Raw genomic sequence first — 24,108 nt, 5'->3', positions numbered from 1 at the left:
TTTACAAACACCTATTGTGCATTGGAAGTGTACGTGAGGAAATATTCTGAATCAAATGGGACTAATCGAAAGCTTTTGTTATCAAAATGAGAGTTAAAATATAGATGCTCTTTGTAGCCAAAGCAAACACCAAATTAATGTGACAAGGGTACTTTTATTATTATTATTTTTAAAACGTATTAAGGTGATAAGGAAAAATTAATAGATTTAAATCAAAAAGAGAAAAAACTATATAGGTGGTCATTTGAAGGGGAAACTTTATAGGACTGCTATTAGACTAACTATGTTTCACATATCACATATTATAAGTTTGGGGTTTTATATTTATGCCTATATTTATGCTATCGAAACCTTCATAGGCCGTGACATAGTCGTCGTTGATACTTATATTTATGCTTTATTTTGTTTTACTTTTCGAAGTTCAATATTATTTTCCATACCATGTTTTAAGTTATTGATGATCTTGCATTCTCATTCAGTTCTATTTTCATATTTCAAATAGTTAAGCTATGGACAAAAATTGGATGAAAAAATCTCGACATACAAAAGAGTATGTCGATGGTGTCAATGAGTTTTTGAAGTTTGCATGTGAGAATTGTCCTACAGATTCGTCGATTTGTTGCCCATGTAGAAAATGTGGATTGCGTATGATGTTCATGCCAAACATGGTATTTGATCATTTGATTAGCTATGGAATTTCTCAAGGTTACACCATTTGGCATGCTCATGGGGAGAGAAAAGGGGAGGCATCTTACCATGCTATTGGTGCCCAAAACAATAATGAGTAAATAAATGAAGGCTCCAATGGGATGACAACCATGTTACATGAGGGAGAAATGTTTAGTTTGAATTCGGCTGGCCCATGGCCTTAGTTGACTGTACTAAATTAGATCATCTGGTAGTACATGAGGGAGAGGAGGGAGTCGTTGTGGGTATCGAGAATATTTGGCTGAAACAGTTTGTTAATTTCATTTGGGAGGAATTGGGGACCTCAAATATCCCAAGGCGTAGCCATTATCTTCATCTCTCTTGTTCTTGATTCTTCTTTTACTGTTTATATCACTGTTCTTTTCATTGGATTCCTAACAACTTTATTTTAATTTTTTTATTTGTTTATATTGATGTGATCCATATCTTATTTACAACATACTACGCAGGCCTATGCTCTTTTAGAAAGAGAAGTTCTAACTTCTCTCTAGAAAATTTCTTTTATAGCTCTAGAAAGGAGGGTGAGAGTCATAGCTCCACCACTCTCTTCATTTGCTTCTCATTTTTTTCTTCTTTTTCACTACCTATGTGTGAATATGCTTTCATGATAGTTTTTTTTTTTCTCTCCCTTCTACCTATTCGATTTTTCTCAGATCTATTACATTCCGACCACCATCAGTCGACACGCACCCACCAAGCCACTTTATAACCTTCAATCTACTGAAACGATGCAGAACCGAGCCAAAAATGTCGACGCGTGGCCCTCACGCGTAGCTTGTTTCTATGTGTGGCCTTCACACGCCATCGCGCCTCGACAACTCTGCTAGCTACACGAGTCGTACCAGCAAATTCTCCACCTTCCGATCTTTCAGATCGGCCTCACCTCACTTCCAAACCACTGGCGCGTGGTCTGCACGTACCATTACTGGTGCACGGAAAGACTGTTGCTCCGCCGCAACAAATTTATCCTTCCAATGCCAGGATTCCTACTATGTTATTGCTTTCCTAAATAATGATCTTGAAAATGGACTATGAATCTCTCCAAAAAATATCTCATTACAACTGACTGCAGTGCACCCACTTACACTGCTTCAAGCAGTGGCTTACCAACAAATCGTCTTTTAAGACGAAGCCCTCTTTGTAGAGAATGGGTAGGGACCAAGAAATTGGTCTCAAAACTCGTTTTATTTTATTTTTCTCATCACTTTTGCACTGTAGTTACTATATTGGGGTATTTGTTGGGGAATCTCTCTCCCTCATCATATATCATCTTTTCTAATATTGAATGAAATTACTTGCTTAGAAAAAAAAATCAATTCTTATTTAGGGGATGTGACAAATAAATAAGTGTCCTAATATTTGATGGGTTTTATTTTAAAATAATTTATTATGAATAATTATATATTTATAATTTTCTTATAATTTTTATACAACTGTGATTACGAAAAAAAGTAATCTCGACATTGATTATGTCATATGAGTAAACTCTAAAGATAGAAAACAAAATTGGACGAGATTGGACAGAATAGATCTATTTAATATAACGCCGATCATATCACATTAATTTATAAATTTATTTTTATATAATTTTTTATATCTGTACGCTTCTAGTTCTAGCACGTAAATGCTTGCTTAACCGATTCAAATGATTAAAGATAAGATAATTGGTTTAGAGTCTTAAATTTTTCTTTATATACTTGGAGCGGTGCGTTTTACAGAAAATTAGCGAAAACTGGACCTAAAAATAATAAACAAAATATCTTCCAACTCGTTAAAGGGTTTAATCAAATTAATATTTAAAAACTGTTGAACCCGTGGCGTCGTTACTGTTATCATATTAATCAATTATTAAAAATCTAATCATTAATCTAAAAACTCTAAAATTATTGAATACCTGCTAAAACCCCTACGGTCCGTAGGTCAGTGATCCGCTTGTAGCGTTCTCTTCGGTACAGGCTACAACCTCTTAGACAGAGAAATTATACTTTCAGTCGTCCAGAGTAAACGCCACGTAAGCGGCTGCTGATGTGGAGAAATTTAATCAATACGCACCGTTTCGATTCCACTCTTCCCTCCTCAATATTTTCTTCCACATTCCCTCCCACTCTGCGTTTGCATTTCCTCTCCTCATCAGACTAAAATTCGCTCTCTCGATCCTTCCACGATTACAGTTCTATTGAAAACGGCGAGTCCATCCCCTTGAAGCGCCTCCGTCGAAGACGGCACATCCTGGTGAGAACAACAAGTAGGATGAAATTCTACTTGTTGAAGACTTTGAAAACAGTGACCTGACGATGTTGCTTCGGTCTGTGAGGGAACACCTTGCGAGCGCGGTGAAGCAGTGCGCTGTTGTTGTCATCTCCCAGGGATGTTTTCACCTGCAGTTCCAAGTCCTTTGAAGATCTCTCCCAGCGAAGTGAGTGGTGGCTCAGGGCCTTTCTGCTTCCAGCGGCCAAGCCGTCGCCTCCGACGGCACCCTTGGGACTCGTTTTGGGCGCAGCCGCATCGTTGACGGTGAGTAACTCGATTCTGGTAGTCTTTTTCTCAATGGCAACCACGGGTCGACGCTGAGTAGTAGGGTTCGTCATGATGGATACGGTGGAAGTCGACATTCGGTTGTCAAAACTAGGGAAATCTCAAAATCCTATTACTCAAATGAAAGAGGGAAAAAGATATCAAATCTTTGGGTGATTTAATGGACTCCAAAAATAATTCAGCCATTAATGAGGTAGTTCAACAAATTGGCTTCCTGGGATTGCAACTCTCCGATAAAGGAAAATTTTATTCCAAGACCTTAGTTGAAGACATTGCTGCACTTTTTCATTGTAAATATTCTTCTGGAGTTGATTACCCTTCTGCAAAGTATGGATTACAGAGGTGAAGATGACAGAGTTTTAGCAATCATGTTCATGGAGGGTCTTGATAAAAATGGGCATCGATGAGTTATAGACAATTGAACATGAAGAAGAAAGCTAGATGAAATTGCTCTGTTTTGATCTTTCTTCTTTCTTATTTCACACATTTTGTCTTTTTTCTTCTTCTTCTTCTTCTTCTTCTTTTTTTTTTTTTCCAACTGACGTGGCGTCAGTGACTCCCCACCGCTTGAGCCCAGCAACTGTACGTAGAAGAATTGCTATCTCGAAACCTTTTTATTTTTCAAACCGAATTCTTCTCCTGGTTGCCCTCAAAAGGAAGTTATATAAGAAGGCCTGGAATCTGAACGTTCTTTTTTAGTCGGTGGATATCACAGGCTCGTGCTAATAGGACATTGATTCTGGTTTCCACAATTTGAGTATCAAGTCATCAGACGGAAAAAGCACACTGCAAATGGACTCCAATGACTCATCAAACATTCAAGTAAAACCCTCACACTAGCATCTCTCCGCCTTTTTTTATCTCATAATTTTGTTGTTTATGGTTGTCTCCATTTGATTCTTGAGAAAACGATAGGAAAAGTTTTAGAAATTTTTATTCTAAGCCAATGTTTTAGCTCTAACGAGGTTAAAACTCTATTGAGTTTAAGCTTTCTTGGTCCTGGTCCCAATTTATTGAAGCATCTATGATATAGTGAAAATTTTTGTTTATGGGTTTCCCCACCCTTTTTTACTTGTTCTGACTGACCCAATTCAGATTTGAGCTTAATTTGCTTTGAATTGTGCACATCACTTATTTTTTTTTATTGTTTGATTGTACATCAAAGGCAAAGGATAAGGAAAAGAAAGACCTTAAGAGCATCTCATTGGTTTGGCTAAATTCATTTTTAAAATTTAGTCAATATTATATTTTTTTATATTTACTTATTTCATTTAAATTTAATTCCTACATTGGATTATCCATTCACTTTCTATATAATAAAAAAATATTATTAATTTAATAATTGTTTTATTTAATTTATTTTTATCACATTTTGTAGCTCTACCAATTAAATGTTAATAATAATTATATTCTAATTAAATTAATATTAAAAAAAAGTCATTTAATGCTAATAAAAAAATTTTGATTAAACTCATCCAAATTTCTATCTAAATTTCTTAATTACAAACTAAATTGTATTTTTGCTTGGAGTGAGAAACTAATATTTTAATGTTTGCTTGGAGTGAGAAATTAGTATTTTAATGTTTGGTAAATCAATTGTAGTTCTCCATCTTTGGTTAACCATTGTAGCAAAAATCTAAATTATTTTATATTTGCCCAATTCAATGTGTGATGTTTTTGACATCAATTATGCAAACTTTAGTCAACCTTTTCATTTGGCCAAGCTAATGAGGAAGCTCTAACGAGTGAATGAATAAGCTGCATATCGAGGGGGCATTATCTGAGCAGGCAGGAATTTTGACAACCAACTTCCAGAGGAAACCAGTTATCATTATTGTTAATGCCAAAAATAGTACAATAGACCGGATGGAAGAAAGAGTCATTCCCAACCCATGAGGTTGATTCGGGCTTCGATATGGTAGTCTTCGCGTTCATCCATGAAATAAATAATAAATAAGTAAATAAAAATAAATAAAAGAGGGACAATAATTTATGTAGTTCGGCATAAAAATCTACATCAACTGCTTGTTGGGGGCAAAATCCACTATATTAAGTGATGATTTTATAATGTCTCATGGCCTTACATATCGCTCAATACAATAGGAGAATTTAATATCAAGAAAGTCCCTCTAGAGAATTGGTGTAGAGTGTCTGGAGTGAGCTTGTTAGATTTGTGGAGGAGCTGCTCATTATATAGAAGTTATTTCTTTGGAGTAATAGAGCTCAATTTACCTTGTTAAGCCTTTTTATTTTAGGAGTCTGAGTCTTGTGTAACCTTTTCCTTTTAGGAGTCTGAGCCAACTTCTTTGCCTTATCTCTTTTCTGCCTTATCTCTTCGTTTTGTCTCTTCCCTTAATGATAGGTTTCCAAAAGTTTGACCCAGTCAATTTAGTCCCTAATAATTATTGTTGTAGGAATGGCCGGTAATGTCACAATGGCTTTGTTTGAAATTTGTTTTTTTATATTTTGTTCGTGTCCAGGTTTTCAAAAACTATTTCATTGTGTTACTATTTGGGAGATAATAATTTGTTTTAGGTATGATTAGGGAGTGGAAAAATGACATTTCTTAATAGGCTGGTTTGCCACACCCAGTCTTCCAACATTCGGGGTTATGTGATGAACCTTGACCCTGCTGTGATGACCCTCACATTTGGCACTAACATTGATATAAGAGACATTGTGAAGTACAAGGAAGTGATAAAACAGTTTAACCTAGGACCTAATGGTGGAATTTCGACATCACTCAACTTGTTTGCACAAAGTTTGATAAGGTAAAGATTACATTTCAAATATATGTTTTAATGTACATTAATGTCCTAATTGCTTATTTTGCCCAGTTTCACCTTTGCTTTTGATGAGGCCAAATGAGACCATGGCTCTGTGACCTTTAGGTGGCCTTGCATCCATTTTTAGTGTCCTATCTGGACTATATCACAATTGCAAAGATTCTAGGATAAGTGGTTAGGTTGCAATTGGCTAGTTTAAGCATATAGACTATGCATTTGATGTAATATTAAAGTGATACCAAAAACAAAAATTATTAAAGTGATTGTATATTTTGAGCACTTTTTAGCTATGTATAGCATGTAGCCATAGGATCTTCTTATTTCTTGGTTTATGCTCTCGCTTCAACTCTTATCACTGATTTGTTATCTTATTCATTTTCACCAAGTATTTATATGTATAATTATATTTATAATTCCCAACAGGTTATTTCTGTTATTGAGAGGCGAGCAAATCAGCTTGATTATGTTCTTGTGGATACTCTTGGTTTGCTTCTGGTGCTATCATTTCAGAAGCTTTTGCTTCAACCTTCCTTACTGTTATTGCTTATGTAATTGATACACCTCGTTCATCAAGTCCAGTGACTTTCATGAGCAATATGCTATATGCTTGTAGTATACTTTACACAACAAGGTTGCCTGTTGTGCTGGTATTCGACAAGACTGATGTGGCTAAACATCAATTTGCCTTTGAGGTATGATTTTAATTGACCCTTGATGTGAATGTGTCATAGTGGAGTAATATTGTTCAGTACATTCTGTTGTCTGTTTGACTTGCATATAGGTTTCTCTTTGTATTTATTTCCTTGTCTTGGATGCTGATGTGCATGCAGTGGATGGAAGACTTGGAGGCATTTCAAGTAGTAGTAAGTTCATATGAGTTATACACATGAACTTTGAGTTAGAGCCTTTGTCTTGTGCTGGATGAGTTCTACAAGAATTTACGGACTGTTGGAGTGTCTGCTATTTCTGGTGTTGGAATGGAGGAATTCTTTAAGGCCATTGATGCAAGTGCAGAGGAATACATGGAAAACTATAAGTATTGGTTCAACTTGAAAAATATTTTCATGTCTCTCTCTTTCTCTCTCTCATATTAAATAGTCAAATTTCTATTAATTGTGTTGCTCATTCTTGTTTGTGTAGGGTTGATCTTGACAAGAGACGAGCTGAGAAGCAACGCTTGGAGGAAGAGCGCAGGAAGGAAAACATAGATAAATTGAGGAAGGATATGGAAAAATCAGGGGTAGAAATTGTTGTCTTGAACGCTGGTTTGAAGGACAAAAAAGACGAGAATAAAACTGCGATGGATGAAGAAGATGAAGAAATAGAATGGGAAGATGATGATGACTATGAGGGATTTACTGAAGAGGAAGATGTTATCGATGAGGATGAAGATGAAGAAGTTGCTAGATTCTCCTTTTAGTACACCTTCTATTCCAATGTAGTTTTCTTGAAACAAAATTTTGTATAGGACCTTAACAACTAACTAAACCTCTAACGCCATATAAGATTGTGGTATTGTGTTTGCCATTTACAAGTCTGCTAGGCAAGTTATTGAAGTTTCTGCAGTGTGATTGTGCTTTAGCCGTTGGTCTTGATTGTTAATTTTTTTTTGTTTTTTCAAAACTTATACCTCTTCAGATTTTTTTAGGAGGTAGAGGGTGAGGTCATTGAATTGTGTTGCATTCTTGTGTGTATCCCATTTTTAGTAGGTGATGGTGGATGGATTAATAAAGGCAGGAAATACTAAATCGATACTTAAAGAACTATTCTTAAATTGTTCTTATTAAGGCAGTCATTCCTCAAGGAAAATACATCAAAAGCATGCTCACAGAACATGGTGGAACAACCAGAGGAATTATCAGAATTTGAAGCTACTAGAAAAGAATCATGCAAGCACAAATCATAGCAATACACTTGTCCTAGCTCTAGAATATTCTTATATAACCGAATGAGTGATGTGATAAAAAAGATTGTGATTTGTTCTCTTTCTAAAGGTCCGTATAAATATGCCGAGAAAATGTAATACTGGTAGTGTACAAAAACACAAAAAGGAGAAATGAAAACTGGAACTGTCCTCAAGGCATTTTATCAAATACCTGTCGTGCACACACGTTTCTCTTTAGAATTCATTTACGTTTTCATGGTACCAGAGCCACTACAGGACTAACGTCCATCTTCTTCATCACAAAACACCATGGCAAACCCAGAATCCTCATAAATTTCCACCTCCTCTCACCCACCCACCATCAACCCTATTATCATCAATTCTTCTACACATTTCATCACCATTAAACTCACCATTAATAATTATCTCTTGTGGAAAGCATAGATTGTACCGTTCCTTAAGGGTTACCGACTGTTTGGCTTTGTTGATGGCTCTATCAAAAGGCCTCCTCCCACCATTGATAATCTGCCTAACCCCGACTACACTCACTAGGTCTTGCAAGATCAGATGATTATCTCATCGATAAATGCCTCCCTCTCCGATACTGTCCTTACTCAGGTTCTGAATTGCTCTACCTCGCATGAGGTTTGGACCACCCTACACAACCTATTTTCCGCTCAAAACGATGCACATATTATGCAAACACAATTTCAATTAGCTACCTTGAAAAAGGGGTTTGACTCCATCACTAAATATTTTCATAAAGCCACCTCCCTTACTATGCCCTTGGAACTGCCGGCCAACCTCTTTCATCCTCAGAATTTATAATTTAGCTACTAGTTGGCCTTGGCAGTGACTATAAATCACTGGTCACTTCTATAACCACTCGGCCTGATCCTCTTTCAACATCCTGAGTGTTTAGTTATGTAACACCCCCTTCCCGTAAGCTAGAAGTGTCACGTATTTTTCATAAAATAAATCCGACAAGAAATCTCATATTTCATAAATCAAATTAGAAATTTATTTTGTAGAAAAAAGTCTAATAAAATGTCTTCCAAAAAACATTAAATGAATAAATTGAATAAATTTATGTCAAAAAAGCAAAGTTTATTTTAGAAAGTCTGAAACTAAAATCAACTGCTCCTTCTAATCCTGGCCTACCAGCTCGTATTCATCTTCCTCACCTGAGTGGTTAAAAACATGAAAACAAACTAAAATAAGTCAAAGACTCGGCAAGAAATCCATCACAACGTAAACATAATAAACATAAAGTTTTCATAAAAGTTTTCATACTGAGAGTTTAAATTCATGATTGTTCATACTGATGCTTATGCTATGCATGACTGATTTATCTGAATTAACTAACTTATTTGACTGATCTATCTGATTTAACTAATTTATCTGATTGGCCAACACATTTAACCATGTGTGCGAGGTTATGCACCGGCCCCACGTCCTGCGATTGCAAAGGGAGCCGTTGATAGTATTCTGGCATACTATGGTGGATCACGCTTGAGCCCGTGGCTTACACATCTACTCTGAAGCTGAACTGCATTGGTACCACTCATCTGAAGGGTCATCTAATTAATTGATCTTATCTTATCTTGCACTTGAACTTAAGATAGCTTATGTGTCTTATACACATGATATGCATGACATATTACATACATAATTATATTTTCTGAATTTGAACATGATGCGGAATGATATAATCGTATGCTATGCTGGATAACATGTTTGCATATGACATGAGTGGTGCATAAATAATGCCTGTAAATGAACTGACTTGAATAATACTTATATATAAGTTGAACTGTGATGATTCTAATTGTGATCAAAATTACTTACATCGTTTCGTTTTTTCTTGAATATCACTTCGTCACTCATCACCTGTATGCAATAATAACTATCACTAAATCTGTTTGGGAACAATATGTAATAATATCTTACTTAATTAAATTCACAATCTAAAATATAGTTAAATAAATATTTTGTTTAACACCGTAATCAATAAATCCTGGTATTTAAATTACTTAAATACTAATAACATATTATAATTTAGTAGAATACTTGAGTTATCTTAAAATAAGTCATAAAACTTCAATTCTTAAAATAAGTTTCATTTCTTAACATAATTATTAAATCTTATAAGAAATCTAATAAATATTAATATCATTTAAATATTCTTAACATATTTCTTTATTTTCAACCAACAACTTTAATAGCATAATTATAACAACATCTATTAAAGTAGACAGTAGAATCTCGTTTAATAAAACATTCAAAATAATTTAAAAACTTTTACTGATGAAATATGATATCTAATCTTTCAAATATAATTTAACTGTATATATATATGTGTGTGTGTGTGTGAATCTAAAATAATTGGTGAAAAGATTCGATTAATAAAAGTAGACTTAATCATAATATTATTCAAAACTCATCACATATTCCTTAATTTCTTTTTAAAGTATAACATAATAATTTTATTAACATCCGACTAAATAGATAAAGGAATATTAATTAAAATAATAGGCTCCATAATATACTTCAAAACACATTTTAAATTCCTTAAACATTTTCTTAAGCACAACTCAACTGCAAATAATCAATCTCACAAGAGTCCAAGCCCAATTAAAACCATATACCAGTTTATAAAATTAGCCCCTTTCATAAAAAATAAGAAAGCCGGAGGCCCACGTGAAGAAGTCCATTAGGAACCAAAGCTTTTGGCCGGATGGGCTTTAAGGCCCACGGTCCATCATGAAGTGTACTTCACCTTAGGAGATATATAGGCTCGAAACAATGGGATGGTCGATAGCAGGGAACTCATCGAGAGGGGGAAACGCGACGGTGCGGTGGTTCCTGCGGCTGGAAGTCAAGGCGGCGTGACTGGGTCTTCTGGCAGAGTGGTGCGACGCCAAGTGAGGGAGAGAGAGTTTAGAGAGGGAAACTGTTAGACCAAAAACAAGAGAGAGAGAGAGAGAGAAAACTATAAAACCGAAAGGCTAAGGAAAGAAACTGGTGGTCTACAGCGGTGGGCTTACCAAAAGGGAGTGGGTGCGACGGAACAAGGATGGCCGGCAATCTCTATGTCGTCGGAGAGGTGGTTCGGCGTCTCTTGAGGTGGCTATTGTGGAAGAGAGGTGACTGCTATGTTCCGAACGTGGAAAGTAGAGGCTCACCAAGATGAGTCCATGAAGAGGGTGGTGCACGGTAAGGCTTACTGTGTTAGGGGGCTCTTGGCCTTGCACCGTGGTTGAGAGTGGGAGAAGGGCTCACAGTGTGGAGGAGTTTCAGCAGTGGGGTGGCTCACAGTGAGGCTTACTGTGTTGATTCCGGTTGACGGTTTCTGCAAGGTGGTTGCATTCCATCGTGGGGCTAGGCAGCGTACATGGAGGGGAAGGCTTCAAGGGAGGTTTGTGGCTTGGAGTTTTCTCTCCATGCAGAAGGGATAAGCGTAATATATATATGTAGATGATTGAGAAACAAAAGGAAACCTAGAGGAGTAGAGACGTGCATGTGCATGGGAGTGGAGACGTGCGGAGTGGAGAAATTGATCATCAAGTGAGTTGGTTTCCATTAGAATACTAACAACTAACATTGAGAGACGTACGGGTTTGGAGGTTTATTGTGTTTATTTCATAGGCTAAAATCAAGAGATGAGGTTTCGATGGAGATAGGAGGAACTAAGAGTTGAATTCAAATCAAAATTCTAGAGGGACATAAAATTTGATAAAATCTAGTAATAATTATTAGAATTAAAAACAATAACACAAAACTCTAGTAAATTCAAACAAAATTATAATAGTAATTATTAAAATAAATAAATATAAAATTTGATAAAATAATAATAATAATAATAATAATAATAGAAAAATAATTAGAAGATTTACTTATATACCCTAAATCTATGACTAGTATGTTACAAGTTATCTCCTAAATCATGAATCTAAACTTGCACCTCAGACTAACTCTTCTCTCGGGTAGTCAACTTGTAGCACACACCACTACTTGGCAAGCCCTCCTAAGTCCCCTTACGGGCAGAGGCAAAGGAAACTTCTTTTGCGGTAGACGAGGCCATGGATGTTGCATAGGAGGCTTCCCTCAATTCTTTAATCAGCCTTCTAGTCGACTTGTGTGCTAGGTTTGTCAAAAACCTGGTCACACAGCCATAGCCTGCTATCAAAGATTTAATCAGGCTTATCAAGCGCCCCTGCACCTCAGTCTCTCGCGGCTCATTACACATTTGTGCCCTCTACTAGTGTTATTTCCAATGCTTGGTTCCCGAACACAATTGCAACAAACCACTTCACTCTTCACTGCCAATTTTGCAAATCTTAATCTGGATGCTGCTTTTTATCAAGGGTCCGACCAAGTCAGTATTGGAGATGGATCAACTCTCCTTATACAAAACATTGAAGCTGCACATTTGCACTCTCCATTTGGCAAATTTCTTCTTCACAAACTCCTTCATGTTCCTTCTATTACTTGAAATTTACTTTCCGTCCATCAATTCTGCATTAATAATTCTGTTTTCTTTGAGTTTCACTCCAATTTTTTCTTTGTGAAGGATTTGCACACTCAGGTGGCACTTTTTCAGGGCAGCTTAGGAATGAGCTTTATGAATTGCCCACTGATGTTTCAACTACGCCGCCTCGTCAAGCTCTGATATGTGAATGCACATCCCACAAATTTGGCACTCCCACATTAGCCATCCCAATACTCGCACCACTACTTTTACAATCAATAAATTTTAGCTTCCTGTTACAAACAGTGGTCGACTTGCTCCCTATTCTAAATGTCCTCAAGCAAAGTCTCACTCTCTACCTCACCCCTCATTCCCATCTCGGTCAAGCAAGTCTCTTAATTTTTTATTTCTTGATGTTTGGGGACCCATGTTTGTGCTTTCGTCCATTGGTTGTCGTTTTTATTTATAGTTGATATTTTTTTAAGTATATTTGGTTGTTTCCTCTTCAATCCAAATCATATGTGTCTACTATTTTCTTAGCCTTCCTACAATTTGTTAATAATTGTTTCTCTTCTTATGTTGCTTCGGTTCAAACTGACTAGGGTGGGAAATTTTTTCCACTCCATAAAATTTTTCAATCCACTGGTATTAATCATCGAGTGACGTGTCCCTACTCACTTGCCCAAAACGGCACCGTCGAACGACAACATTGACATATTGTTGAGACCAGACTTTTTCTCTTAGCCCATGGGTTTGTCCCAAAAATATTGGGCCGAGGCCTTTTTGACTTATGTCTTTTTTATAAACCGAACGCCTACACCAATGCTTAATCACATGTCCCCTTTTCAAAAAAAGTTTCTTCATCTTCGAGATTACAAATTTTTTCGTACCTTTGGATGTCAATATTGGCCCAATTAGTGACCGTTCACTCGTCACAAATTGGACTTTCGGTCTAAACCATGTGTCTTCATGGGCTATAGCCTAAATCATAAAGGGTATCTTTGTTTACATCTTCCTACGGGACGAACTTATATCTCATGGGATGTACAGTTTCAAGAAACTGTTTTTTCATTCTCTACAGTCCAACCCACTAGCCCAGCCTCTTTAAATCAACAAGCCTGTGAGCCTATTGGTTTTTCCCCACTTCCGCACTCTGACTTTCCCTTAAATCCAACCTTTATTCCTTATTTCGACCTCACTCCCGCTTCTTCCTCTCTTGGCCTTCTCTCCACAACCCAGCCCACTTCACCGCACACATCCATTAATTCGACACAACCACAGCTACCCTCCTCACCAAACCCAACTCAGATACCTACTACTTCGGCTAGTTCATCTTCATCAAATGATAATTCCTCAGCGCCACAACTCAGCTCTTCACTCATCCCTTCTCTACAACCTAAACACTCTCATTTCCATCCTATGGTCACACGTTCCAAACATAATATTCACTGCCCCCTTCGTTGCTCAAATGGAACTGTCTCATGGCCACCACCAAAACCATCTCTCTATCTCACTACCTCAGCTTCATCCTCCATACTAGAAGAACCCAGTTCCTTCACTGAGACTTCCAAATATCCTGAATGGAGAACTGCCATGGCTTTTGAATTTGAAGCCCTCCTCCATAACCAGGCATGGGATTTAATCCCATTCTCCTCTAAACTTAATATTCTTGTATCCAAGTGGGTCCTCAAGACCAAGAGGCATGCTGATGGTTCTCTTTAGCGTCGCAAGCCTGCCTTGTCACCAAAGGATTTTATCAGCAAGCCGAGGTTGATTTCACATAAACCTATAGCCCTGTTGTTAAACCCATTACAATCCGGCTTCTTCTTTCCATTGTTGTCTCCTCTGGTTGGCCGTTGCATCAGTTGGACATTCAGAATGCATTCCTACACGGTGACTTGGAGGAGGATGTCTACATGCATCAACCGCCAAGCTTTGCAAATCTCGATTACCCTACACATGTTTGTAAGTTGCGTAAATAGATCTATGGACTTAAACATCCCCCTCGGGCTTGGTTCTCTAAATCAAGCAATAAACTTTTATCTCTCAGTTTTCATGCTTCTAAGTCTGATTCATCTCTATTTATTTTCTGCAATTTCACTAATTTCATCTATGTTTTGATCTATGTAGACATTATAGTTACTGGTTCTAGTGCTTCATTTATATGTAATTTTCTTGATGTTCTATGTGTTTCCTTTCCAATCAAGAACTTAGGCTCATTACACTATTTTTTTAGGGATTGAAATTCATAAAAACTCTCATGGTTTGTTCATGTCCTAGTCTAAATACATATATGATTTACTTAAATGCACTAACATGCACAACTCTAAGTCAGTTTCCATTCCCATATCATCATCCATCAAGCTCACTGCTGCTCACTACTTTAGTTGGATCCTCATTTGAGGATCCTTAGCTTTATTGTAGCATTGTAGGGAGTTTGCAGTATCTAGCTTTCACACTACTAGACATCTCATTTGCTGTAAATAAAGTTTGTCAATTTATGCATTGTCCTCGAACTCCTTATTGGCAAGTTGTTAAACGTATTCTTCAGTACTTGCGTCTCACTTCACACTTTGGTCTTCATTTCTTTGTTTCTTCTTCTTTCTCTTTGTCTGCCTTCTCAGATGCTGACTAGTATGGTTGCCTTGATGATCACAAATCCATTGGCGGATTCTGTGCCTATTTTGGATCACATCTTATCTTTTGGGAATCTAAGAAGCAACCCACGATTGCTAGATCTTCCACTGAAGCTGAATACAAGACAATTGCTAACATCACATGTGAATTACTTTGGTTACAATCATTACTTTGGTGAACTTGGTGATCCACCTACACTTTGGTGTGATAATCTTGGTGTAACTTACTTATCTATAAACTTTGTTTTACATTCTCGTACTAAGCATGTTGAACTTGACTATCATTTTGTACGAGATCGTGTGGCTGCAAAAACTCTTAAAGTTTCATTCGTCTCAAGCAAAGATCAACTCATTGATATATTCACAAAGTCTCTCTCTACCGCTCGCTTTAATTTACTTTGATCTACTGCTCGCTTTAATTTACTTCGATCAAATCTCTCAGGTGCTGCTTAACTCGCGGGGGGCTATGAAGGCAGCCATTCCTCAAGAAGAAAATACGTCAAAAGCATGCTCATAGAACATGGTGGAACTACCAGAGGAATCACCATAATTTGAAGCTTCTAGAAAATAATCTTGCAAGCACAAATCATAGCATTATACATGTCCAAGCTCTAAAAAATTCTTGCATAACCAAATGGGTAATGTGAACCAAGTGATAAAAAAAGATTGTGATTTGTTCTCTCTCTAAAGGTTATAAATATGCTGAGAACATTAGTACTCGTAGTGTACAAAAACACGGAAAGGAGAAATGAAAACTGGAACTGTCCTTGAGACATTTTATCAAATATCAGCCGTGCACGCACTTTTCTCTTTAGAATTCATTTACGTTTTCAGTTCTGAACATGAATTTATATTGATTTTAATTCTATTTTTGATGAGAGGAAGATCAAACTCGTAAATAAAAATTCCCAGAATGTGGAATGAATGAGCAGAAAGTGCTAAAGACTTACAAATTATAAGGTCGTGTTAATTGACATGAGAAGATGACAAAAAGCATAATTGACAATAAAATCAGAGATTCCCATTAATAATTAATTTCATTATTCTGCCTTTAACAATGAATTGGATTCCTTTATTTTTGTGGGACCTATTGCAACGTTAAACACCGTGACATTGATTCCCCCTTTTTGTGGATCAATCAATGACAATGCCCATCTGATCGTTACGTCATACGTGTAAAAACTTCCCACATTTGGGCCACTTTCTTAGAAAAAATAATCTATTTTTTTGCTATTTATTTATTTAGATTATTTATAAGAATTACAAAACTTTTCGAATTTTTTTAGAAAAATGATATCTGTAAATTAATTTTCAGTGAAAGTATAATGATTTGATCTGATTTGATTTGATCATGTCAAACTGTTAAAAGATTTGTCCGGGAGCTAATCCGTTAATTAAGATTGACCATGACCAAAACTAATTTAATTAATTAATTATTAACATTTATATAAAAGAGTATAGAATTTAACATTATCCAAATTAATTGCTGTTCATCTTCTTCATCCGAATCAAAATCCCCAACAAAAAGCCAAGATTCTCGAGATACACGCAAAAAGAGCCTTCAGTTAGTAGCTTTCCATCTGGTGCTGGCACTGATCTCCGAGTTAGTTCTACGATTACAATCAAATGGCGAAGCAGCACGATGGGCTCCCGATACCGGTGTTTTCATCACTGGAGCCTGTCTACGGCGACGGCTCCCCGCTCGAGGAGGCCCAGCTTCGATTTGACAATCTCAAGTCCAAGTTTCTCGAGGTTTTCGGCCATCCTCCTCACGTCTTTGCTCGCTCTCCAGGTTGGCTGCCTCTCTTCCTCTCCTTTAATATCTGTTTTTGGTTGCCGAGGAAGTCTTATGGTTCTGAAAATGGATTTCACGCGTTGCTCGCTAATGATGAAACTCTTTGGGAAATAAAATCTTCTATTTCCTGAATCTTAGATTGTTGGAAATGAATCTAACCTCTTTGTGTGTGTGCAAACACAAACACACACTGTTCTTTTGATGCAGTGCGGACTTATTATCATAAACTATTTTTATTTCCGTTCATTTTTGGACTTATAGAGTCTTGATGATAGATTGAGAACCGGAGTGTTGGTGATTGATTTCCTGCATGCAGGAAGAGTGAACTTGATCGGAGAGCACATTGACTACGAAGGTTACTCGGTGCTGCCGATGGCAATACGGCAAGACACGATAGTGGCAATCCGAAAGCACGATGAGGGAGACGCAGAAAAGGTTCTCAAAATTGCTAATGTCAATGATAAGTACACCATGTGCACGTATCCCGCTGATCCTGACCAGGTAAATGAATAATGCTCATAATATATTGTTACTCCGATTGAGTTTGTAGCTAGATCCTATCCCTTGGTGTGTGCGCATTATATCTTTGGCATTTTGGACTCGCTAATTTAAATTGGGATTGTTGATGTTACTTCGTCCCTCTAAGATTGCATACGTTTTGATTTGCTGCCTCGTAATTCCCATCTAAGATTGAGGTTAAAACCATTGTTATGCTGTTAAAATTCAGATCTCATAATACATTATAGTGATTGGATTGGTGGTTGCTAGAGTTCCGTTTTATCTGTAGAAACTCAATCTTTGCTTTCCACCATGTCACTTGTAGTCCATGTCCACCTCTTTAAAAATCTAAATTTCATATCAAAATTTTTGACATTGTTTATTGTGCAGGAAATTAACTTGAAGGATCACAAGTGGGGCCATTATTTTATTTGTGGGTGAGAAATGAAAGACTGTACTTCTAGATATATTCTCTTTGTGACTGCGTTCTATGTTAATGTCACTCTTCTGGATTAGATAAACCCTCTGTAGAAGTTCATGAACTAAATGCAAAACTGAATTGATGTTGTGCTGCAGTTTTGCCCCAAATGACCTTGAAAATATAATGTATGTTTGCTTTGAATTTAACCTAATTTAGTTCCCTAATCTGACTCATCACTTGCAAGAACTTCACCTGTTTCAAAGTTGTTCAAATAAATTTTGTGTGATAAGTGGAAAGAGAGCTTCTTCGCATGGTAGAACGGCAATCAAATTTAAAGTAGTTTCTAAAATCAAAAGTTATTGTATGTGAAGACTGGACATTTTATTATTCCATATCTCTTCGATGACGATTTCTCTTTACATTAATTTCTATAAACATGTACAAATTATCAATTAGCAACTAAATTACTTCTCAGCAGAAAATGATGGTCTTTATTCTCCAGGTACAAAGGCTATTATGAATATGCTAAATTAAAAGGAGTTAATGCTGGTTCACCTGTTGGACTTGATGTTCTTGTGGATGGAACAGTTCCTACAGGTGCATTTCCCATTATTCACACAGAATGGCATTGGCCATGATGTTCAATTGAAGTTGATTTGTTTGCCATGTTTTTACTATGACAATATTGTTATTGTTTACCTGCATACTAGTGTCAATTCGGGGTCCATTTTTTTTCCTTTAATTTAGGATCTGGATTATCAAGCTCTGCGGCATTTGTTTGCTCTTCCACAATTGCTATCATGGCTGCTTTTGATGTGAACTTCCCAAAGGTACATATTAAGCATTATTTCACCAATTGTATATTATGGAATCTCCTTGTTGTCTTCAGTGGAACATTTTAGTTCAAAATCACTTATTAAATACCAAGCGGGCGTATGTACCGTTTGCTTGGAAACTCTTCCTAAAGTACATGTTCTGTATAAAGTGACCTATTTTGTGGAAATTTGTAATGATAGATAGAGGGTTCTCTCTCTTCCCCTCTTATGCCTTTAGAACTGCATAAACAAACGATCATTTTAATTTGGAGTGCATCTGACTTATAGTAAAGAATTTATTTGTCTTTTAAGTACTGGCATTTTTACTTGTATTTACATAGGCTGTGCATTTATTACTTCTGAACTTGGGGATGCAACATTGTCAAAGTTTGCAATCATTTTCCTGAACTACAGTGTCGAACTTGTAACTGATTTCAAGCATACATTACTCATGTGGAATTTAGTCAATAAAATTATTTTGAAATCATTAGTACTATAATTAAGATGGAAAATCCTGCTTGTTCTGTACCGCTGGTAAACATTTTACTCCTATTTGTCTGTTTATTCGTTAAACCCTTCAGATCCTAACATATGTTTCTATTTTAACAGAAAGAAATTGCCCAACTTACATGTGAATGTGAACGACACATTGGAACCCAATCTGGCGGAATGGATCAGGTAATACATTTTTTGTTTTGTAATGATTAATTCTGTTCTAATTTTCTGCATTGACCATCAAATATCTCTGATTATTATTAGTTGATTTTTTGCCTGTCAAATGGAGACCTACTTGCATTGGTATAGTTTAATCTCCCTAACCAACCGGTCCTTCTTCACGTGGCAGGCAATCTCTGTAATGGCCAAATCTGGGTTTGCGGAGTTGATTGATTTCAACCCTATTCAAGCTACTGATGTGGAACTTCCTGCTGGTGGGATTTTTGTAGTAGCCCATTCTCTGGCAGAATCTCAGAAAGCAGTCACAGCTGCTACAAATTACAATAACAGGGTTGTTGAATGCCGGCTGGCTGCTGTAAGTCTCAGTTTTTCGTATAGACTTGAACATGAAATATTCATAAATCTGCCTCGCTGTCCCTTATATTTGATTTCAGTATGCCCGCTTTGGTTTTCGTATTATGATTTTCAAGACACTTGCCAATTACTTTTCAACCAAGTTGGAAGGAGATGGGCGGCTAAAGGGAAATATTGAGGAGTTTTGCTTCAAATTTTTTTTTTTTTCTCGAGTGCAAGAGCTAAAGTTTGAGTTAATGACCTAAGTGAATGTATAATCACTTGAAGATACCATTATTCTAACTGAAGAAACTCAACTTTCTTTTTCTGAAAAAAGAGATATATGGTTAACTGGCTTGGAAATTGCAAGGGTAACAACTTTTTTCTTTCATACATCATCTCTATATGGATGATTTGATCTATCAAATAGAGAATCATGCTGTGTGCCGTCAAACTTCTTCAGATTGTGCTTGGTATAAAGCTGGGAATGAAACCAAAAGAGGCAGTATCAAATGTGAAAACACTTTCGGATGTTGAGGGGTTGTGCGTGTCATTTGCCCGTGATCGTGGATCTTCCGATCCTGTCCTTGCTGTCGAGGTATTTCTTTTGCCTATCTACAACAACATTTGGAATTATGCTATGACAAACTGATCATGGGGTGATACATGTTTGTTGGATATTCTGGATTTATGTATGTATTTAAACTCCTGTCTTTCATTAGAAATTCCTGAAAGAGGAACCATATACGGCTGAAGAGATTGAAATAATCATGGAGGAAAAGCTTCCATCAGTTTTTGGTAATTCTCCAACTTCTCTCGATGTGTTGAAAGCTGCCAAGAACTTTAAGTTGCATCAGGTACATTCTTGTTTGTATTTCATAGATGGACAGCTACTTTTAACCCATTTCATAGCTAAACTATGATTTGAAATTTATGAATCTTTCATGTTCTTATTTTCCATTTTTTATTTTCTTTAATTATCATTAAAACTGGTTTAAAATGGAGACAGACCTTCTGAATGCCTGAATATAATGAGGAGTTGTTGGGCAGCACTTGCTAAGGTTACCTTCATACTGCCCTAAGCTTTCTCGGTCAACAATCTACATCACAAGCTCATGATTTTCCTTGTTTGGGAGAGGTAGAATAATTCTGAGAATAGCTTTCTTGTTCTAGGAGTTCCCTCAGATATAATTAAGTTATGCCCTATACCAGCATTGTAGTATCAAAAAGTATTTAGGATATTTAGAATTAACTTGTACAAATGGTTAACCATTTCGCATTATATTCTTAATAATTCAGAAGTCAAACTTTAATCTTACTACATTCTTATTTTAAGATTTGGTTCCTTTTGTAAATTTTTATTTTATTTTTACCACAAAAGAGAACTTAAGACATTCAGAGTAAATCATGTATGCTTTTGTTTGGAAATATCTTTTTTTCTTTATTCCCCTTTTGAGTAGCATTTGTTGGCATGCAGTCCAATCATTAGTAAGTGATTTATTTGTCCATTTCTGATTCAAGATGTTATTTCTTTATGATAAACTTATCATTTAGCGAGCTGCTCATGTGTATTCTGAGGCCAGGCGAGTATATGCCTTTAAGGACACTGTGGCATCAGAGTTAAGGTCAGTTATATCTAATTGATCCTAGCTTCTTTGTTTTTTTTTTTGGCTCTCATAAATGCTTCTTTTTCTTTTAAGTATCAATCAAATTGAGCATTGTTAAACTATTACAGATAAATGAATCAAATTACTTGAGAAAAAAAATAATCTAATTATGGACTGCACATGCTCTATGCTCAGGAAACTCGCAAGCCTAGACCTATTGATCGTTACTTCTTTAATTAGAGTTTTGAAGTTTTTGGTTCATAATCCTTTCTCAAGTATGGTACATGCCCAGAAAAGGAGGGTTGTGGCATGTTGACGTCCGCATTATACATAGTCATCATTATATGTGCATTCTATGTTCCTGGTTGTTATGTTGATGAAATGTGTCGCCATTCGGTTGCTCCAATATGAATTTGGAGTATTATGAACTAGGTTGGGAATTGGGAACCGAAATTTAATTATTGATTGAAGCTCTGTCCAAGAGAACCTTGCAATGTGGCTGATTGTAGTTTTCACTATTATTTTCTTCTCAGTCAATCTAAGTTTCTGCCTTTCAAAATAGATGTATATGTTGCAGAACCTTCTTATTTTATCATCTAAGTCCTAGTTTCTCGAGACTAAGTTTCAATTAATTGTTCTTGCAGTGAGGAGGACAAGCTGAAGAAGCTTGGTGACCTTATGAACGAGAGCCATTACAGCTGTAGTGTTTTGTACGAATGCAGGTACAAATATTGAAAATTGGCTTCCAGAATGTGCATGCACTTTCACTAGTTCCTCATCATTAGTGAGAAACCACATAAAAAAGACTCAAAGGTCCATATAAATATGCAGCTTGCATCTACTGGCTACATGCTTTGTGTAACAAATTTTCCTTTATAAATACTGCACATTTGATGTTTTTATTTGGAAAAATGAAGCATTTTATGAGATTCTCATACTTCTTTTTGGCATAGCAACCTATATAATTATTGAAAGAAAGCAGTCTAAATCTAAGCATAAATGCATCTACTCTGCAGTAGCTATTCCTTTAAGAAATATGCCCGGCCTGGCTCACGTTATACAATCATTTTAAATTTTTCTTGTTTTTCTTAATCTCAACTAGCTGTCCTGAGCTGGAAGAACTTGTAAATTTATGTCGGGAACACGGTGCCTTTGGGGCAAGACTTACAGGAGCTGGATGGGGTGGTTGTTCAGTCGCTTTGGTGAAAGAGAGCATTGTCCCACAGTTTATCCTCAATTTGAAGGTTAGTCTTCGATTGTTCCTGGATGGAAAGTTACCCATACATTATTGGAATAAACAATTGATGAATGTCCGTGCAACTTGTATTCGTATTTGTATCAGGAACGATTCTACCAGTTGAGGATTGACAAAGGGATCATTAACAAGAACGATCTTGGCCTGTATGTGTTTGCATCCAAGCCGTCAAGTGGTGCTGCCATCTTCAAGTTTTAGTATGTGTCACTTGCTCGCCCTTTTGCTTTTATTGGGTAGAGAAACGGCGTAAAGAATCTCGTCCAGTTGAATAAAATCTAACGACATAATTTTAGAATTTTTTTGTGGAATGGACTTTTATCGACGTCCTTGTCACAAATCCTAAGGTTGGCCGAAAATAAACAAGAATACGGCCTAGAGTTTGTTGGCTGTGAAAGGAAATTACCATTGATACCAAATTCTGCCCATTTCAGCAGAGCTACTCGATTACAATATTTCATTGCTAATGACAGACCCGGGCGATGTGCGTGCCGATTAGTGTTCAATAGTATGAGTGGATGTGAGCAAAAGAATGGAGGAACCCGAATCATTGTTTTGCCCTGTCCGAAAATTGCCGGGTCTTATAGCTAGAAGTAGAGACAAAACCGGTTCAGGATATTTCTTCATCCGTCGTGATGGTCCACTAATTAAAATGGGTTTAAATCTGCTGCATGTGTATTAATAGGGCTGTGGGGCCAACATGGATTTTTGTTATCGAATCTCACGTGGTTTTGCACTCTGCAATCTTTAATGTTTAGTTGGGCGGGCCCAAGCTGACCACTTTCTCAGTTTATGAAAAATTTGAGATTTGAAAAATTAAGGGGTGGTGTATGCATCATTGATTTAGAACTAGTTTTTAAGAATATGCTATTATTCCAATTTTAGTTGATTGAAACAATAACATTTTGGTAGTTCAGGTGCACATAAAATAACAGAGAATATAAGCGTGTACAAAAGGGAAAAGTATTGGACTTGTAAACTGTATAAAAAAGAATGTAGGAAGGAAGCATTGATGACAGCAAGAAGGGCTGCATGGGCCTCTCCAAGTGGGGTTGACATGGAGGGAATTCTAACCCATGCGCAAGTATACCAATAACGATAATATCAATGTTTGAGCTTTCGGCAGCTTAATGAAAGCCCAAGGTGTTAGATGCTATGAACGAATGAATCATGGAGGCATGAGCACCGGCTTAATGTATTCAAAAGTGTTGTTTTCTTGGATTGTTAGATGACGAGGGAAAGGACACATTCAACCCAATAATATTTATAAACAATTAAGTCATTCGGGTGAGGTGATGCAAAGGAGATGTTGAGAATTGACCGTTATGCTGACCAATTCTCTCAACAAATAAATACGTTATTCTTTAAGACCTTAAACCACTATTAAGTTGATCTTTTCTAAACAAATAAGAGCTCTTCTACACATTTACTAAGAGAAAATAAATAAATAAATAAATAAATGTGGTGTGAGGATGATGATAGAAATTTTCTACAAATAAATACAAAAAAGAAACAGAAAGAAAGAGACCAATGATTATTATAGGCCATTGAAGGCACATGAAACGAATTATTTGGGACCAAATCTCACATCCAAAATACCAAGTGGGTCCAAATTATCCTCCCATCTATGGAACATCCAAACTCGTAGAATCCTCTGAGATCTCAAACATCTTCCCTCCCGTGTGGAGTCC

General features: G+C 36.5%; 1 protein-coding gene and 1 pseudogene across 1 annotated transcript; both read left to right on the top strand.

The window, feature by feature from the left end:
- Positions 1-3,403: 3,403 nt before the first annotated feature.
- Positions 3,404-7,475, top strand: LOC121237145 (annotated as a pseudogene).
- Positions 7,476-16,339: 8,864 nt separating this feature from the next.
- On the top strand, positions 16,340-22,836 carry LOC121238347 (galactokinase). Its single transcript, XM_041135189.1, has 13 exons — positions 16,340-16,813; positions 17,133-17,317; positions 17,705-17,751; positions 18,238-18,332; positions 18,483-18,565; positions 19,160-19,228; positions 19,395-19,580; positions 20,022-20,156; positions 20,281-20,415; positions 21,113-21,183; positions 21,810-21,887; positions 22,268-22,409; positions 22,508-22,836. The coding sequence occupies exons 1-13, from the start codon at positions 16,648-16,650 to the stop codon at positions 22,616-22,618; spliced, it is 1,503 nt and encodes a 500-aa protein (XP_040991123.1). The 5' UTR covers positions 16,340-16,647; the 3' UTR covers positions 22,619-22,836.
- The last annotated feature ends 1,272 nt before the right edge of the window (positions 22,837-24,108 follow it).

This window comes from Juglans microcarpa x Juglans regia, chromosome 1D, assembly GCF_004785595.1.
Source record: "Juglans microcarpa x Juglans regia isolate MS1-56 chromosome 1D, Jm3101_v1.0, whole genome shotgun sequence".
In the NCBI taxonomy this organism is placed as follows: domain Eukaryota; kingdom Viridiplantae; phylum Streptophyta; class Magnoliopsida; order Fagales; family Juglandaceae; genus Juglans; species Juglans microcarpa x Juglans regia.
Note: the sequence above shows the minus strand (reverse complement) of the source record. Positions and strands in the feature narration are given on the sequence as shown.